Consider the following 20,446-nt stretch of genomic DNA (forward strand, 5'->3'; position numbering starts at 1 on the left):
TTCAAGAATTTAAAGTAATTCATAGAATATGTATGAGTCAAAAGTCGTGATGAGACACTTTGCAGATTAACATTTATCAAAGGGAAAGCAGTATTTCTGATACATAGACCTCTTTATAGGAAGCTCCTTCAGGAAAAGAAAAGAAACCCCCGTGAAGCAATGTATCATTTCTCTCTCTGTGTTATTTTTTACTCTTGCCAATAAATTACCAAAGCTCTGAAGATGCATATCATTCAATATTCAGCTATGACCTGCTGATCCTTGGTCACTGATTAATATTGATATTGCAGACTGTGCAGAATGCATGGCAGGGACGTCTGGAAATGCGAAGGTACGGCCTTTGTACATTTCTAGGAATTTTCTGCAGTGAGTGCAGTCTGCTCCTTTTGCAGCTGTGGGTGACACATCAGTGGCGATCGTTAGAATACCAGAAAAGTCACGTTTAACCATTTCTGACGCACAACACCGAGCAAACGAGTGTACATGCAATATTAGGCATTAACATTAAGTGAACATTAACTTAAAGAATCATCTCAACTTTCCTCAGCCTCTCCAGTCCACTTTTCTTCCCAATAGAAGGCGGCTCACATGTGGAACCTGCAGCTATCCAGAGGGAAGAGGGGGAACGAGAAAATAAATCCAAGCCACTGTTGTGTTAACTGTAAAATATATGATCCTTCTTGACATATTCATGACCTTGGACCTTAGCATTGTCTGAAAGCTCAAGGTTAAGGTGTTGCGACATGTTTGCTGACGTTATCAGAGATGGTGGAGGAAGCTAAAAGAGCAGTTCTTACACAAATTATTGATAAATTGTTTGGGTTGGTCTGAGTTCTTCCTGAAAAGATTATGCTTACTTGGAAAAAAATTGATATTCTCTACAGCCTCATCTTTTTCCCTTTGTCATTATGCTTTGACATTTCCTGGATTACATTAACCATCTGTGTGTTTGCTAAAAAGTTTTGGCTCTGTGGCTTGCAGACACCCCTTTGTTTTTGCATCCATAAAACGAAACAGTTGTGCTCACGCAACTTAACAATTTGATTGCCCAGCATAGCGTGTTCACAACTTCCACAAGCTCAGGGGTTTCAGTAAAAAGGTGACAGGATTTTGGGTGAAAACAAGGGGAAAGAATACTGCACCGTGATTGGTTGACCTCCTCCTCTTTCTTTTGGATTTCAGCAGTCTAGACACTTTTTGCCGACCTAAGTGGCCTACTGTACAACTGATTTCACAATCTTTTTGTGTACTTTGATTATATATTTTTTTTACTGAAATACTGCAAAAATTTGCAAGCTCTTTAGAGCAAAATGTTAGGATTGGTTGATAGGTTTTATTTCAGCAGATATAGAATAACAAAGACATGAGGACTTACACTATATAGTACTGAAATAAAGCAAAACACATGTCAAAAGCAACCTGCTCCACCCGTCTCCATCACTCATCATCTCTTTGTCTCATGCAGAGGTTAACCATCAGTGTGACACTGCCAGAACACAGGTGAACATGTGTCTTCAGCACTTCTGTCAGACGATACTGAGCCGTAATGTAAACAGAGGGAGACCAAACATGGCCAATGTTTCGTGAGCAATGTGTTCCTCCTCCGCAGAAACATGGATGAGAAATGCACATGAGAGAGAACAGGGAAAAGACCACTTCTCTAGATGTGCACTCCTTCTGGCAGAGAGTCAAGGGCAAGCTGCCAAGGTACTACTTTTCACTCTCCCGACACGAGGCTGAGGCAGGAAAGGGGCGGGGTTTGCTGCGAGGTGCGTGCGTCAGCAGGTCCGCCTGGGACTCCCTTGCCAGGAGGTGGGAAGAGCATGTGGTTCTTATCTTATCTATGGGAAGGCTGGAGCACCGCGTCTAAGACTGACATCCAGTGAGCGACTGAGAGGAAAAAAAGAGCAAACACTGAAGATGAAAACGCTTCGACTGCTCTGCCATTGCTCACCTCATTTATTCATTCACTCTGTGCCCATAAAAGTTTTGTGTGTGTGTGTGTGTGTGTGTGTGGTATTCATGCATGCACACATATACCCCCCCCCCCCCACACACACACACATTCCAAAACAGCCAAGGGTGAGGTGACCGGTGCGGCTAAATCAATACACCAGTCAGTGAAAATGTGTCAAATTAAGAAAAAACGCTGTTTCACCGTGGACTGCGGTCCCCTCACTTCCAGAGACACGCCCCCACATGGCAAAAACAAACACCGCTGCACAAACATGCAAGATCACACCTCTCTTTTACTTACTTACACACAGAGAGAGAGAGAGAGAGAGAGAGAGAGAGAGAGAGAGAGAGAGAGAGAGAGAGAGAGAGAGAGAGAGAGAGAGAGAGGGATTTCCATGGAAATGTAATTTGCATTATTTCCACTCCCATAGTCCAGGTCATTAGACGTAAAGGGTAAGGGTTATAAATGGCAAACTCAGAGGTAGATAAGGCATGTCCCTTGATCCACAGTCGAATAGTGTGGTCACAGGGAGACCGCAGCACTCACACTTGCAGATAGAGACACCTTGCAGGTCAACCTTCAACTCAAAAGTCAAAACTTTCTTGTGTATTTTCCCCCAGTGACAGGAAACTGAATGACAGCCAGAGGTTGCAGATCACACAGCCAACAACACTGCTGAGGATGAACCTGAACAGTAACGCTGGAGTCGCTGAGAGGGACAGCATCTCGCCCACCCCCCATGAGTCACATCAGTAATCAGGGGTCATGTTCCCAGCTCCACATCTGGACTGATGGTAAACTCTGCAGCCGCTGTGCAGAGGGCCCAGCCGGGAACCGATAATGAGAACCACAGATCCTTGTGTCTTCTCCAGGGCCGTCTTCTTTTATGAGTCCCGACACGAGAACAAGCTGTAAAGAAATCGACATGCATGTGGCCTTTTCTGATCCCCTCAGATCCCAGTCCACGACAGGCTGACGGGGGATCAGCGGGTGCCTTGAGGAGAATGTCATCTGTTTCCCCCGCTCAGATCGTGCACTGTGCCCTGGCACTGATCCAGTCCTGGACAGATCTGGATACAAAAAAGGACTCAAACCGCAAACAAGCTAATTTTCTTTGGCTTGATTTTTCCTGCAAGTTTAAATAAACACTGGAGACAAATCACTAAGAGAAACTATTTGACTTATGCTCTGCCACGTCTGGATTTATTTAGCAATTCAAATTTCAACCTGACTTTAATTTTCATATTACAATCATTTTAAGTGATATAAGTTTGTCTTTGGTGACCGTGCTGAGAGAAACCCTGGCACAGTTAGGGAAGATGTGGTGAGACAGGAAATATCCAGTGTGAGCTCTTCCTGCTTGACATTACTTCCTTCTTCACCGAGTCAGTTGCGATTATGAATTAAGACTATTGATACATCCGTCTCTTCAGCGCTCCTTCAGAAACTCCCGAATCCATGGGGGCCTTAAGCAACAGAAACAACTGGTCTAGCTGCAGGGGTGGGAGGGGGTGTTGAAAAGAGTGACAGTGCAAGTAAAAACTTTATGGAATTTTTTATGGTCCTCCAGGATTTCCCCCGGTAGTCCTGATGATACGTGGTATAGTTCCATAGAAGAGCACAGAGGAGGGATGAGAAACGATATGCTGGCAAAGACGTCTAATTCCAAGGTAAAGTAGAATTGAGCTCGGAGAGATGCTATACCCACGCTGCATGCTGTAATATATTAATTTGTACTACTTTAATGAACAGGGTTTCAGGATCCAAAGTTTTAAACGAAGGCATCTTGATTTATGAGCAAAGATGTGAATTCCTACGGCACTAAAGAATTAACTTGACTCCTGCGCGTGCTGACCCAAATTGTTATATTTTGACCATGAGGTACACTGTTTTGGAACTCGGGGTGCCACCTATGGGTTGGGTTTAAAATGCGCTTGCAGGCCCATTCCCAACCCCGTCCATGGAGATATCTCCCAGCAGGCATCATGATGGGACAAATTCTCAAACAGTTATAGTAAAGATTCTCTCGTCCATTGTCACTTTTTTATATAATCTTATATAATATTTTATAATGTGTATCTCAGGTTCTTTTCTTATTCATTTCATTTTCTTCTTACCATTTTCTGTAATTTGATCCCATGCTGTGTCCTTGACTTTTGATGATTTTTTGCCAAGTTTCATCCAAATTTAATTGTAACTACCAGAGCTTTCAAAGACAAATGGGCAAATAGACACCACTGATTGAAATACCTACTCGCTATCACACAGCACAGATCTAAGGTTTGCTGTATCGAGTAAAATATTATTTTAGTTTGCCAGGTAATATCTCCTTCTTGGTATTCGGATTTCACTGCTATCATGGTGCAGCTCTGTTTTTACTTGGCGAGGTGGCTGAGGCTGCAGGTGGTAGAAGCACAGGAAGAGCCAGAGGTGCAACTGGTTCACCAGCCTGACCAGCACAAACGCCCCCTGTTGCTGATTTGCTGGAATAGCATGTTGTGGCTCAGTCCCAGTTATTTTGATTCCAATTTCCTGAGCCAGGGGTGTGTACATGTAGGCCTACAGGATTTTTATTTTTTTAGAGCAGCCACAGAATTGACAACTAGCAGTCCATGTGGAGATGCTTACAATAGATGACTACACCTCTAAGCACTTGGTTTTAAAAATGCCTGAGAGATCATATCAAGGTTGACCCGGCCTGACCTCACACAGTGACCACAAACAATGCACTCCAACTCACACACGCATATATATTTTACCGTGACAAGAGACTTCAAACTTATAAAAATCACAGGCTTAACTCTGTGCAGAGAAATATGTTAGTAAGCAGGGAGCGAATACACCAACATGTTGGTGTGGTCTGTCTCTCCAGGGAGCAGTGGACAGTCCAGCAACCAGTTCCATTTCAGAAAGGCCAACAATGATGGGAAGAACAACATACCATCAGTTGCTAGAAAACAGCACAGAAAAAAGCCCCTTCTGTTCCCTCTGCTGAGTACATTTAACAATGCGAGATGTAACACTGGTGTGAAAACATACAGAGCACATGACTTGTATCGGAAATGTATATCCACATGTGTTTTTAATCGCTGTCAAAAAGCCTTGGGTGAGGCATAATCAAATTATTTCCTGATCTCAAATCAGAGGGAAACGCGCAGTGAAAAGGCAAACAGTATCTCAAGTTAATCCTACGTTTAGCCCAGATTAATTGACAGCTGTACAACATTTGAGAAGGGAGAGAGACAGAGAGACAGAGAGGGAGAGAGAGCAGGATAACTGAGAGCTGTGTAACTCACACAAACACGCAGCTAAGGCAGAAGTGGACAGGGTAACTTTTTTCTCAAGTCGACATATTTAACAATGGCTTGTTTTTAATATAAAACAAGACGGACGAACGTCACAGCTCATCCTACAGTAGATGAAGCTTTTAAAAGTCTTTGACTCTGACATCCACACACATCCCCTGTTGGGGTTAAAAAAAAGTTAGGAGGCTTTGTGGAAATCTAAAATGATTGTCCTTTTTTGGTCACACGAGGGCAGGGTACCTACATACTGTACCTCAATAACACGTTCCATGACTGCACCTCACTGCTATGTGCGTACTTTGGCATCATTCAGCATCGCAGGCCCCAAAACTGCTAACTGTTTATTACTCGCTTGCCACTAAAGGTCACCTGAGGTGGCACTGAAACAACGGGAGCCACTGACAGAATTATTCATGTGCAGCACAGACACAGAGCAAATTGTAAAAACAGAGAGTTGCAACATCTATATTAGAAAGATATTAGATCATATAAAATATCTGCTAGCCGTGCCAGAGAACGACAGGTATTTTTTAGGGGAATTATTATCATTTTTATTAAAATGTTGAATGTGGATGCACCAATGTATCATTTAAGAATTCTTTCCCCTAAAAAATAAATAAAGTTCAATTATGAGGACATCTGCCTCAGATGTTTATTATAACACTGTGCTAATAATGATAATACGAATTATTATCAGAGCTAAGGAATGAGCAATTGAGAGTTATATGAATATTATTAGTTACAGGAGTTTATATGAAATTCTAATCAGATCATTTCAATAAAAATAATAGCCTCATAGTGATAAGAATAATAATAGACTCGTGTTTCTTCAGAATGCAGTTAAAGATTTAATACTTTCTATCCTCCACTCCTGTTCATGACTGCGCTTGGCTTTCTGATGACATGTCTGCCGACTGTCCCCTCTGAGACAAACTCACAACTGAGATGGCAACCACATATTCTCTCTTATAATTGTTCTAAAACAAAAAAACAGAAACACACACACACACACACACACACACACACGGATAAAGGCTACATTTGACCAACGGCAGTCCTGCTGAATCCCCTTCCCATGAAGTCCCCACCCATCTAAATCAGCTTTCAATCGGTCATTCATAAAGTTGAGCAGACACATTTCGTCCGCCTGCAGGACCAGCAGAAATAATGCATCCCCAAAAAAATTGGTCCATGTTTCTGCCATTAACTCCCCGGTTACTGAAAGTCATCTCGCGCCGTATTTCTGCGTAAAATGCAACTTAAGTGCTTAACAAAAAAGACCTACTTGCACCCAGGAAACAGTCCGTTAACCTTCTGAAACAGCTTGTTGAAGACGGACCATCTTCCATGTCGGATTGTGAGCGCACAGGGGGAGAGGAGCCTCGGAGAAGAGTGCGCCTCTGCCGCAGCAACTTGGTGCGTCTGGGCGACAAAATACAACAAGAGAAAAAAGAAAAGAAAAAAGAAAAACTATTCCAGGACGCGTCGATGTGATGGTGGTGTCCTCGGTGCTCACGGTTCAGGAAGGGCAAGAAGAGCAGTGCGCGGCCCCAACCACCACCACCACCGCCCCCCCTCCGCCGCCGCTATGACCCAGCACCGCTGGCCGAGGTGTAGCTACAGTCGGTCCGCCTCCTCGGCGCGCTGGCTCCGCTGTGCTGGATGTTCAGCAGCAGACTGAAGGAGCGGAGGCGACGCTGCATAGACACAGAGCGATGGGAGTGTAAACACACACATACACACACACGCACACACACCAGCACACACACGCACGCACACACTCACGCGGAGAGAGAGAGGGGGAGAGACAGGAGCCCGCCAACGTCTAGTCAGCCACAACACCGAGTCACAACTTCCCTTCAGATTCTCATAATAAAAGCCCCCAGCAGCCAGAATGCTGTGTGAGGAGCCTTGTAAGATACACTTTATTTAAAAAGTTTTTTTTTAATATAGTGGGTAGATTAAACAATAATTTATCAAAGTCATGCTGTTTATTCTGCTGACATGTTATAGGGCCTATGGTTTATCCAGATATTCTTTTACAACAAACGGTAAATTGAATTAGAATTTATCAAAGAACTCGAGTTTGCTACGGGTCCCATTCACTCATTCATGCACACAATCACTCAGCAACATGCCACGTCATTCATACTGTCGCCACTGCCTTCAGAGAAATGTGGGGTTCAGTATCTTGCTCAAGGACACTTTAGAATGCAGAATGCAGGAACCAGGGATCAAACCAGCCTTCTGGTGAGTGGGCGACCCGCTCAACCTCCACGGCCACAGCCACCACCAACTATAATGACAGAGTTCTTAAATCATATGTTATATTGAAATAAAATTAACTGGTTATCATTATTATCCATGTGATATGACATGATTTAGCCAGTAAACTTTCTACTACAAAACGTATTTGTTTTATTCTGAAGGGTGAATTGTTGGTGTTTCCTGTGTTTTGCAGCACTTGACGTGTCTGGTCAACGGACTCCTCCTGACGCTGCTGCGCTGAGCTGCTGTTCCTGTTCCTCAATGTGTCTGCGTAAAAGGGGCCGAGCCTCGTGCGCTGCTGCTTCCTGACCCACCACTCACCCGTCAGGGAGGAGACGGACACATCAACGAAATGTGCTCGTGTAAAATGAAAAAATGAACATTACCCTGTTTTAAGAACCTGGGTTGAAGCATCTTGGTGCCTCACTGATACGCCACCTGGCAAGGCACTGGTTTACTCCCTGGTCTTGGGGTGCCAGGTTCAAACCTGAGCGGAATGAGGGAATCGGAAGAAAAGAGACTGAAACTGTCCAAACCAAGTGTCTTATCCAGCTTGAAACTTCGCATAAGGTTCCAAAGTAAAACAAGATGGTTCTTTCTGCCTCTTTGGACTGTTGATATTTCTGTTCCTGACCTGCACAGAATTGAATTTACAAAAGGAATGTGTTCCACTGATTTATTTCACCGGGTCAGCTCAGTCTACATTTACATAAATTATCATTTTAATATCACATCGAATGGGAACAGTGAAATAAATCTGGTAAATACTTCAGCAAAGGCCTAAACCTTTGCAAAAACTATACAGCTACAGTGAAACTGACATATTTAGACTAGATGCTCTCACTCGAATAGAGGAGCTGAGTTATAATAATGATAATTATTATAATCATGATAATAATAATAGGCCTTTAAGGCCAAGGAATTTGTCACTCCTCCTGTTTAGGAATAGCCATTTTTACAGGACACTGGCCGAACAAAACAATCCAGACACTTGTGCCATAAAACTACATAACATACAGTTTATATAAAGAACTTGGTTTAGATTACTTGTCGGCTAGAATATACATGCGTGTAAATCTTCAATTGTTTAAATTACCAATCTGCTTTTCTCTCTGTGTGAAAGTGAGGATCCCAAATGAAGTGAGTTCCCTGGTTTCACGTTGTGGATGTGTGCTATGTGTGTTATCAGCGCCCACAGAGAGCACCTGAACAGCCCTGAGTGTGCAACATGATACGCCATCAACTGTGCACATACACACACACACACATACACACACACACACACACACACACGGCCGTAGCATTACATACTGATCGTATCGAAAGAATGAGAGAGAGAGAGGTGTGGGAGCTGTTGTGTGTGACGTCAGCATGTGCGCTATCAATCTTTGGCATTCCTGCACTCTCGAGCAGCTGGTCTATTCAGAGGTCACGTATGTAACATAATGGATTCCTCCTGACACATTGTAAAAGCCCTTATATGTAGAAGCAACAGCAAGGAAACACATCAAGTAGCTGATCTCACATGTGTGATGCTGCCTTTTTGAGAGTATATCAATAAAAACATGTAGATTCAGCCATTTAGGTGAAGAGAACTTGCAACCCACAGTCAGCCTTTCATTTTAGGAGACATACAATTCCTTAAGATACCATTTTAATCTGATTTCCATGGCATCAATACTCTGAGCATTAATGAGCTTTATTTCTAAATCATGAAAGTAATGAGGACAAATTAAAGTTGTAAAAACACCAACAGACACAAGAGGCTCTGAGTGGATCACCGAGCTCCCCTCTGTGCTTCCTCCCGGTTTGAATTTAGACAGAGAGCCAACACTGAAACATTTCCAGCAAAGATCGTGACTGGAAGTTGATGAGCTTATGTGAGACGGTTAAGGACGAAGAACTTAGAGGGAAGTGTGGTGGATCACAAGGGGTGCCACAACTCCGTCTGTAACCCACCGGTGCACCCATCTGATCTGCGGCTCTGCAGAGGGGCAGAACTATCCCATAATTATCACACAGCAGGAAGTGAGTGGCCAGCTTGACCTGTGGAATTAAATCAACATATATATATATGAATGAGCCCATGTGGTTGAAGACAAAGCTCAGATAGACAAAATGAAGACTTGCATGAGTTGTGATGTTTGAGAATATAATGGTAATTTCAATTCGTACACCATAACGGGAAATTCTGTTTCAATGTTAATATGTATATGAGACATACCTCAGACTCATGGTTGGGTAAAAAATACAAAAGCAACAGAATGATCCCAGCAAATCTCGAGCTGTCAGATGTTCCCTGTGCTATTTTTAGCGAGCTGCATTTTGTTAAGGACACACTGCTGCGCTGGTTTAAGGACTAGTTTACTAAATCTTCCTCTTACCCTGATATCGAAGGAGTGTTTTGAATAAGTTTACAATTACTTTTAATTAGAGAATGTAGTAACTATATATTTAATATATCAATTGATATTAGGACAATTCATTCTGGATCTCCTGACATTTTAACATTTGTATTTAAGTAAAAGTGAAAATTCCATGTTATAAAATGACTGTGTTATTGTTGTGACTGAAATGTACATATTAGCTCTTTTATTGTTACTGAGTCACCAACGCAAAAGCAGCATTTTACTGTTGTAACCACATGAGATAAAACTGAATTTGATAATTTTTACGCTAAAGATTAATTTCGTCAAAGATTAATTTGTTGATAATTAAGTGGAACTGTGAAAATGATAGTTCTCTTCAAGCAATCCCCCAAATTATGAATTTTAATAAAAGGGAAAATAGCATTTGTGAAGCTGGAAACATGTCAGGTCTAATTTCAATTAGCATTGGATTATAATTTCTAAGTGAGCATCATATTTTATAAATTCAACATGTATTTTTTAATTTGCAAGGTAATTATTTACTACAGCTCTTGAATAAATTTAGTAAATTTCCTTCACATATAAGCATAATGTGGTTGACACAACTCACTGTAACAGTACTCATACTTAAAATATACTTGTTCTTGTTTATTGAGCTAGGCAGAGGTTAATATGGAAATGGTTGCTCATAGGCACAGGTCAGCAGATGGATTTTGAGGCTACTGTGCGTCACAGTATCTTTTTATTAGTTCGGATACATTTGGAATAAATGAGCTGTAAGCACCACAAGACCCCAAGAAACCCTCAAAATGTCCGACAGGCTTCTCTGTAGCTTGATCTGTATGAATTTGTTCGGACAGTGTGCACGTCAACATTATCCTGCCACCAAATCCCATATCCATCTGTGAATGGATAACATGTGTGTTACGGAGAAATTTATGGAAATCAAAAAGGTGATGTAAGAAGCAGAAATCTCCCCCGTCCTAATATGGAATGTGTGTGTGTGTGTGTGTGTCACATGCAACGGGCTCCTATGGCTGTTGATAGAAAAGTGCAGCTTTACAATTGTTCGCCGGGGGATCAACAGCTGACTGAGGAGAGAGGTGGTCGGCAGCCATGCTTAACTGTTCTCCCCTCTCGGCTGTTTTTAGCAAACCTCCTCCTGATGACTGCGGCCTCTGTCTCCTGACGTAAGAGCTGCACATCTTCAGACGTGTGTGCGCCTGTTCACACACACACACACACACACACACAGCTTTACCCCCTACCCCCACATTACAGACCTGATCCACTTAAGCACATTTCTCATTCAAGTCACTGTACGAGGTTTTGGCTCACTGCGCACACACACGCTCCACACACACACACACACACACATGCCCCAGATGTAAGTGAAACGTTTACAGATCACATGCAAGCACACTTCAAACAGGACACAGGAGCATACTGACATCTATGCAGGCACAAACACACATGAACACACACATACACGGACACGCACACTCACATCACATGCGGCAGACACACACCACAGAGACTTCCAGTCCCCTCCCCCAACTGAATAGTCTGTTCTGACAATCCACAGGACAGCCGGAGCATTGACGTCAGAGGCAGGCCCATGAAAATACAGGGTCCCTGGGGGGCTGAGGGAGTTATGCACATCTTCACAGCTTGGCTCGCAACTAGTTCAACAACCAGCGAGCGTATCGCTGCCTGTGTATACTCCTATTTTGACGTCAAATGCAACAATTAAAAAATAAGGAGCTCCACATTTACACAAAGCCCAGCATGAAAAAATTTGCATGTGACTGCAGTGCGAACCATCTCAAATGTGACGTCAATGGACGTCACTGCACTGCGATCCATTAGGAGGAATGTGAGATAGGTGCATAATTTAGGTTAATGGCAATACAAATCAGAGCACATCATTACCTGCCCTCTGTCGTCTTAGTAATTGCCATTTTGAATAACTGTTGTCAGACCACAGTATATTAGACGTACCCTGAGGAAAGGTTTGTTGCTCGCTCAGACATCCTCACGCTCCCAGGAGGAAATATGACATCTTTGTTTATCGCCCAATGTTCTCAACCTCTTTCTGTTTTTTTTCTTCCTCCTCTTCTTCTAAGACATCATTAGGACACCAAAGCCATTAATCTCATCGTTCTCTCTTGTTCTCCTCCTCTCACCTTTTCTTACAGTGGCATATTATGTAACATGGTCAGCTTGTCCATAGACAAATACAGTGTGTTATGCATCGTCTTAGCTGTGAATTAAAAGTGGTTTTCTTATTTGAACTTCAGTCTCAGCCCACTTTTTCATAGATTTCCGATATATGTGCTCACTATTTGTCTGCTGGCTGTGTTTTACAGTATTCGCACCATTAGCTTGTAGCTTGCTAGCTTTATCAATTCTTAATTGCATGTTGTTTCCCACAAAAAATGACAAAAAGGAAAATACAAGAAGTCTGAATACAGTGATTTTAAGGCTCAGGATTACATGTTAGCAAAAATTAATGGTTAATGGGTGTTGGATTATTAGAATCATGACCAAAATCCAAGAGTCTCCCTACCCTGTCTAGTGCCCCTGAGCAAGGCACCTTACTCCCCCAACATCTGCTCCCCGAGCGCCGTACATGGTCACTGCTCTGTGTGTCCTGCACCAGATGGGTCAAAAGCAGAAGTTAAATTTCCCTACCTGCATGAGTGTGCCTTTGCATGTCTGTGCATGTGTTTGGGACTAATAAATGCATCTTAATCTTAATCTTCATCCACTGTTGGATTTATATATCTAGTCCAGGATAAGTAGATATGAGTCCTTTAAGAAAGTGTTAACGGGAAATGATCTGGGTCCACCATAACTGTAAATGCATTTCCAAGAGGTTCAGCATCAGTGATGGGTTTGAGGGAGAGGAAAGTGACACTTGACTTAAGGATAATCATTATGGCCGTCTAGTCTTGAACACTTGTTGGATTGACCCATAAAAAAAAAAGAGACATGTGATGCTTTTTCAATTTAGTAAAAAAAAAGATGGTGAAGGGAGCTTTGAGACAGAGGCTGAAAAGAGGAGCAGCAGCGGTGGACTGTATCAGGAAGGTGACCTGTTTTCTGAACATTAGAGCATCATAACCTTTCCAAGTGCTAACACAAATTATGAATCTGAGCATGAGAATCATACATCTCCTTTACAACAAGTGATTCTTGGGAACTTTCAGTTGCCAAAGAGAAATGTTGACAGTTGCAATAAAGTTGAATATATAAGTTCCTTATAAGATCAAAATGCAAACATTCAGCAATTTAAAGGTGATGCTCTATTCTATTTCTTTTAAATGGTCTAACCAACACAATCTAATCCGTAGAATCCGTATCAAAATGCTGGTGAACTATGAAATCTTGAAATGCCTTCTCCTCCATATGGGAGCCCATCTAAACCTCTCCTCTGTGGACATGTTGAGTGTCCATTAATAAAGATCCTCCGCCAACAACTGACTGTGGTAGTAGAGGCTTGTCAACAGGAAACATGCTGATCTGAAAGTTGCCTTTTATGGACTCAATGACGGTAACAGCGAAATGCTCAAGTAACACGAGGAGGCTGAGGGTCCGAACTTTGAGGTCGAGCTGATTAATGAAACACAGCCCTGTTCTTTCCATTATGTTGTATTATTTCATATAAGCTTGTGCTGTCTGCTGTGCTTCGTCTGCAGTTATCTCCGACATACAACAACCTTTGCAGCCTCTTTTGCAGCAGGCCTTAAAAAATCCACCATCTACAGTATGACGAGTCCCTTGCTAAAAGCTGAGCTGCAGTCTCTCTGCACAGCAAGAATGGGAGCATGACCAGTAGCTGTTCGGGTTCCCAAAATGGTTGAGATGAGAGTTTCAGTACAAGGTGGGAGGAAGTTTCAACATGCAGGATTATGGACTGAATAACAGGTGAATGCAACCTATAATTGTTGAAGACTAATTATTTATCATTTATAATATTTTGTGACAAAACTAGACACATGCTACTAATAACTGTATAGCACATCTCTGGTAAAGGTGAATAATTCATTTTATTAGCAGTCATGTTGTTCTGAATACTTAAGAGGAAATGTTTCATCATATCATTGACCATTTATCTCTGCTCCATAGAGGTCAGAGGTCTGGGCAAACTGGAGCTCCCCTGGAAGATGATGGGTAGCCTGTTATTGTGCATCACTGAAACCTGAAGCAGGTCACTCTAAACAGAAAGAAAAAAAAATTCCAATATCAGCAACATAGATTTGTAAGGCAGCCCACCGAGCAGAAGAGCGTAGTCTGACTGCAAAATTACGCTTTTGTAACTTTAGAGGACGGCTAAAATCACTAATACCTACATTCAATGCATCAAACCCAGTGTTAGCGGTTTATGTGGCGCAGGCTTCTCAAATGTACAACCGTGCTACAACTCTTGTCATATGATATCAAGCAAAAGAGAGAGAACAAAATGTATGTGCCACATTTTCAAAATTTCTCTTCACCAAATACAACTGTGAGGACGGTGTTAGTTTTGGAAATATTACATTTACTGTTTAAATTCTCTGAAGTTAATTTGTCAACAGAAACGATGTGAATTAGAAAAATAACCAGCAGGATAACATTTCATTATTTGACATTATTATTATTATAAGTGTATAATTGTTTATCAGCTTGGACCTACATTACCATCTTATATGGGATTAATTGGGTTTGCACGTCTAACCCATTTTGGTGTTGGCCATTCTCAGCCTATCCAACTATTTCCATTAGTGATTCAACTGGGACCCACAAAGGGAGACCACTTGGCCGATGTGGGACCTACCCGGAACTCATACATCAATTACCTATTTATATACTACCTTGGACCCACCAGTCTATATGGGATTGTGTTTGTACATTTCTAACCCATTTGGTAAACCCAAATTAGTCCCATTTGCATTGCCCATTCTGAGCTCATGCACTCATATCCTGCTGGGAACCATACAGGGAGCCCAACTGGGTCCACCAATGTGGATCCTATCTGTTAGAGACAAGTGGGCACCAAATGAGATGCCCATTTTAGGCCGATACCCACTTGGTGCCCATGTAGCCCCAGACAAACCATGTGGGGCCCATATTGACATGGACTTTACAAAACAGTTGAGGTTGAGGGTCGTTACGAGAGAGGATGGAGTTGATTAGCACTAAGTTATTAAGCTAGCGGTTTTTTAACACAATACATAAACCTATTTGACATAACTACATAACAGCTATTTCTTAATATTCTGAAACAAAGTACTTATTATTTTATTCTTTTAAGTTTTTCAGAATGTGGCTTATGTATCCCAGTACGCATGTTCTCTTTTCTTGTGGTAGAGGGCGACACTCCAAATTTCTGGTAGTAAGCTGTCGGCCAATTCTTACACATTGGCTCTTTAATGTGGCCATTTAACCAATCTAATGCTTTCACTGTGGCTCAGCTGAATTCAGACCTCAACTGCACAAATAAATTCAAAAGGAGAGAGGATTTAATGGATAATATTACGCATTAAATGAAAGAAATGCTGATAAGGTTCTTATCAATGCTCAAGAGAAAACAGAAAGTACGTCCAGAGAGCACACAATGGACGGGGGGGGGGGGGGGGGGGGGGGGGCAGATATGTGACGTGGAGCTGTGCGGAGCGCTGCAGTGGAGGGAACCGCAGAAAGCGCATGAATAAAAAACCCAACACTTAAATAGGTAGAAAAAAACATGATGAAAGAAGTCTACAGGGGTGGGGAGGGGGTGGTGGGTGTATCTGCGTCAGAGCTGGAGCCAATGAAGTCAGAGACAGGGCAGGCTGAGGCAGGAGATGCTGTTACTGCCACTCAGAGCACCCGCCTGGGCCTCATGTCCTCTACGTCACAGAGCTGGCACAAATTATGCCTGCTTGAGTGTTTGTCAGACACACACACACAGACACAGACACACACACACAAACACACACACACACACACACACACACACTGTAAAATGTAATTTATGTGCATCACACACATATAGCACAGGATTCACGACATTTAAATTAGCGTGTATACATTGTATTGCACGTCAAGTATAACAAATATCTCATTTTGAATTCATATTTAAAAAAAAAAAATACAGAGCTGAAAATGAATGGAAACAAATTTTTCTCATAAATTAGCATTTTGTTCCATACATTATTCTTTGCAACTTAAATAACGCAAGCTGTGCAATGTAAACGTATCTAAATAAATCTAGCATGTAGCCTAATGGCCAAATGGCTTTCTTCTGTCAGTATCAGAGGATGATACATTAAATAGTATGTTTTAAGATTAGCTCTGAAGGGTATTTAAACATTAAGGGATTTATTATGGATTTCCCCCTTAAATAAATATAGATTTGCTTTAGTAATTTGATATTAAAAGCCTGAAAAAGCTGACAAATTAAAAAACATTATTTCATTCTTAAATGTGGAATCTAATTCACAAAAACATATTCACAAACACACACACACACACGCAGCTCTCTCATATGCAAATCCTGGTTATTTAGATTAACGGGCAGTGTTTCTGTTGGCACCACTTCTGACCCAGATTATCACATCCGTATTTCTAGAGGATGATAACGGTGATGAGCATGTGGTCAGAGGTCTGTTGGGAGGTGGGGGATGAGACCAAAAAAAAAGAAAACAAACAGTGCCTATTTGCTCTGCTGACGTCACGCGCTCGTGTAAAACGCTTCACTGTGCAATCTTGTAAAACTGCAGGCAAGGCAGGAGGTCAGACGTGTGTCTTCAGATGTGCACATGAAGGCATCATGGGTTTAGCACACATGTATAAAACACCCACACGCACACACAGCTGCAAATGTAAAGCTATCATGAAAATGTGATAATATGAATCCTATTGTTTCTGCATTTTATTCATATTTCTTCTCATCGGGGACATTAAGCTTTCCCCCACAGGTCAACCAGTGTGATGACGTTTCTCAAAATGATTTATAATCATACTCAGTTTTTTTCCTGTTTTTTTTGTGCCTCTGACGCTGCTACAGAAAGCTCTGCTGGCGGGAGTCACCTCACTCAGGTGATGACGCAAGCAGGAGACATGAGCCATGACCTCATCAGCTCCCCATCAAACCATCACTCTGCTCTCCACCTCCCACACAAACTCCCTTTCTCTCCCTCTCACACACACACACAGACACACACAATAATGATGAGTTACTACTGTTTTTCCAAAAAGGCGAACACTCTGCTTCGGCACGAGCACTCTGCTTGTTAAGCACGCGTGTGCCGAGGTATGAGCTGGCGTGCACACAGTGTCCTGGTCAAAAAAGGCCTTTCAAGCAGCGAACACATCCTCCTGGAGTCTGCTTCTTGTGACGCTGCACCGTGTGTGTGCAGTGAGACTCACGCATTACATTACACACATGATCTGCAGCACAACAGTACAGTTTATTTTATATATTTGATGCTTTTTTTTGTTTTCGTGCATGTTGATTACATTTTTTCACTGACCAATGAATATTTGATTTCAATTATATTTAAAAAATATAAATTAATCCCAGTGCAATTAAATTATTTTACCAATAACCAAGTTAAACAAAAATGTATAAGAAAAATAATACTACAAAATTTGGCTTGAATGTTTTGGAATAATTTCAGTTTAGACTCAATAAGGGACCAAAAGAGAGAGAGAGAAAGAGAGAGAGAGCTCCAAGAATTTTGGGAGTGGCCAGGGGCTGGGGGGTGGTTGTAGCTGGGCGCCTGCAGCCCTCATCAGAAGCCAAACAAAGTCATGAATCATAGATGGGAAATCATGGAGCTGACGTACGGGGCCTGTCAATCTCTCAGAACAGGTCAAGACGGCCAAGCCGCCAGGTGTCAGGTCTGCGTGTTTACTGATAACACATGGACACAATCCATTCATGAAGGAGACACACTCACACACACACACACACACACCACACGCACACACAAGCCTTGTCCTTACACAATTGATGCTTGATATTCCAAGAAACCTTATATTTTTACCGTTTCTTTTGTATTTTATAATCCAACAGTTCAGCCCTGCAATTGAACTGAAACTGTGACATTGATAACTTCTGTGTGATGTAACAACAATAACTTCACTCATTCATTGAGTTAATCAGATGAGTTATTTTCTTTGTTCTACCTTCTCCTAATTCCGAGAAGAAAGACCATGAAACGTCTTTTGAAATAAGAGGATGATACAAAACTACAATTTTGTGGAACATTTAAGCTGCTATTTCCAAGTATGGAAATTATAAATAATTGATTAAAATATGAATGAGAATGACGTTCAGAGTGAGTGGTTCTCCACACCATGGTGAATGTCTCTGATGCCTCCCTGCATTTCAAGTTTATACTTTAGCCCCACCTAGTGTCCATTGGTTTGTTTGTATGTCTGAGTAGACTGAGGGAAGACCTCGTGTCAACGAGAGGTCAAAGGTCAACAACACATTAAAATATTTTATTTCTACTTATATGACAAGAGAAGACATTTTGGATATTTATCTGATACATATCTTTGCGTGAGCTACTGTGACCTGTAATGGTTGTTAAGATCACTAGGTTATGTTCTAGTTCAAGGTGAGCTTGTTCCAAACAGTCTGCAGCTCAGGCCTCACAGACAGTAGCTGATTCTGCACTAAGTGGTGTTTGAGCAGAATATGGATGAAGATGTGTGTGTGTTTTTTGTGTACGTGTGTGCATGTCTATCTTTAGTTATGAGGGCCAATTTTGTTCAATACCATCATTGTGAGGACATTTATGGCTGCTCCTCACAAATTCTAAGTGCTGTTTAAGGGTTTAGATTTTAGGGTTATAATTATAATTATAATTATAATTAGGTTTAGGTATAGGTTTAGGTTAAGGTTAAGGTTTAGGTTTAGGTTAGGGTAAGGCATTTAGTTGTGATGGTTAAGGTCAGGGTAAGGGGCTAGGGAATACATTATGTCAATGAGTGACCTCACAACTAAAGACGTGCATGTGTGTGTGGGTGTGTGAGAGGCTACACACAGTTTATTTACTCAGGGCTCTGTGGCGTCATGAGAAATGGCGATTGGCCCTGTGAACGTCCTTCTTAGCGTATTGTTAATGAGATGAGATGGGAGCGCCATAATTGTTACAGGTGGGAGGAAACATGGCAACTATTTGCTCTGAAGGCCTAGCAAGAAAGAAAGATGACAGAGTCAAAGGTTTGTCCTGCCAGTCCATGTATACTACATTTATAAACTTCAGGATTAAGTTGAGCTATGTTACAGACAGTTGTTGTGTAATTTTTGGTTTAGGTTGAATAACAACAATTTTTACTATTCAATTCTATTGTAAAATGTAAATAAATAAATAAATACGGAGGCATATATGTAACATACTCAATGACATAAACCTCCTTGTAGCTGGACTAATTAATATTTGTTACAACTGTAATGCGACTCATACCTCCGCCAAGGCCCAACTGTCCCCTTATGACATTGAAATTCACTAGATCCGGAATTTTATTTGGATCTGCACCAAATTACATGCAATCATAAATATTAGTCCTCTAAATATACCTGATTATTTTCATCAAGATCCATGAATAGCTTGCGGAGAAATATAATACATATTTAAAACTAAAACAAAAAACGCCCTAAAGCTCATAATGTTGAAGTAGTGACATCAGGAAACACGTTCCCAGATCTGCCCCTTTGTATGGATCCAATCCAACATTTAATGAATTATTTCTCAGTTCATGTCCCATGCTTCCACCGAGTTTTATGAAAATCCGTTCAGTCAGACAACTTACGTTCAAACGTTTAATAAGGTGGGTGTGTATTATAGATGATTGTGGAGAGGGTGGTATGTCACGTGGGGTAAGTCACATGATTGGAGCAGCGCACCCGAGTTGGCTCCCTGAACCAGCTCGCAGGCGTCACTCCATTATTGTTTGTCGTGTTTTCAGGCAGTTCTCCACAAATGCTGCATTACATTAACCAGGCAGTTCAGTTGAGAAGAAATACTTAATTTGTCTTTTACCTGTTTTTATTATTTTTTATATATGGTCATGTAAGACAAGCTACAACTGGAAATTTCTTCATATTTGCTGTATATCAGTGTCGATCCAGGGCTCCATGCGACCAAAAGTGGGTGAAGTGCCAGGACATCGGTTTTTAAGTGAGTAGAACGATCTGGATTCATAATCTGGCATCATCGATTAACTAAATACAAGTGATCGTCAGTTTGTGTGTGAAGAGTGACAGAGACGAGAAGACACACACACCCACACACACACTCCCCTCTAGAGGAAACGCTGTAATACATAGTACAACACAGTGTCAAATGGTTTTGTATCTGCTCAAGAAAAAAATTGGTTAACAGAGAAAGATAGTATATTTGTTCATTGTTTTGGTTGTGTGGTTTATTTTGTTTATGTTTATTCATTTAGGATATTTTAACTTTTTTTAATTGTAATTAAAATGTCAGACTGTATACTCTTAAGAATTAAAAGTTCAATGCTCATTCAAAGGGCGAACTTGCATGATTATGCTGTAATGTCATCAT

General features: G+C 41.5%; 1 protein-coding gene across 3 annotated transcripts in view; it reads right to left on the reverse strand.

The window, feature by feature from the left end:
- The window catches only part of pde10a (phosphodiesterase 10A), a 38,405-nt gene extending 31,565 nt beyond the window's left edge, over nucleotides 1–6,840 (reverse strand). For 2 of the 3 annotated variants that reach the window (XM_053436578.1, XM_053436580.1), the window contains exon 1: nucleotides 6,548–6,840. In XM_053436578.1, coding sequence (XP_053292553.1) covers nucleotides 6,548–6,611 — 64 coding nt within the window. In that variant the 5' untranslated portion in view covers nucleotides 6,612–6,840. The remainder of the gene's footprint in view (nucleotides 1–6,547) is intronic. The other variant, XM_053436579.1, reaches the window with a different exon arrangement.
- Nucleotides 6,841–20,446: the final 13,606 nt, after the last annotated feature.

The sequence above is a fragment of the Pleuronectes platessa genome, chromosome 12 (assembly GCF_947347685.1).
Source record: "Pleuronectes platessa chromosome 12, fPlePla1.1, whole genome shotgun sequence".
NCBI lineage: Eukaryota > Metazoa > Chordata > Actinopteri > Pleuronectiformes > Pleuronectidae > Pleuronectes > Pleuronectes platessa.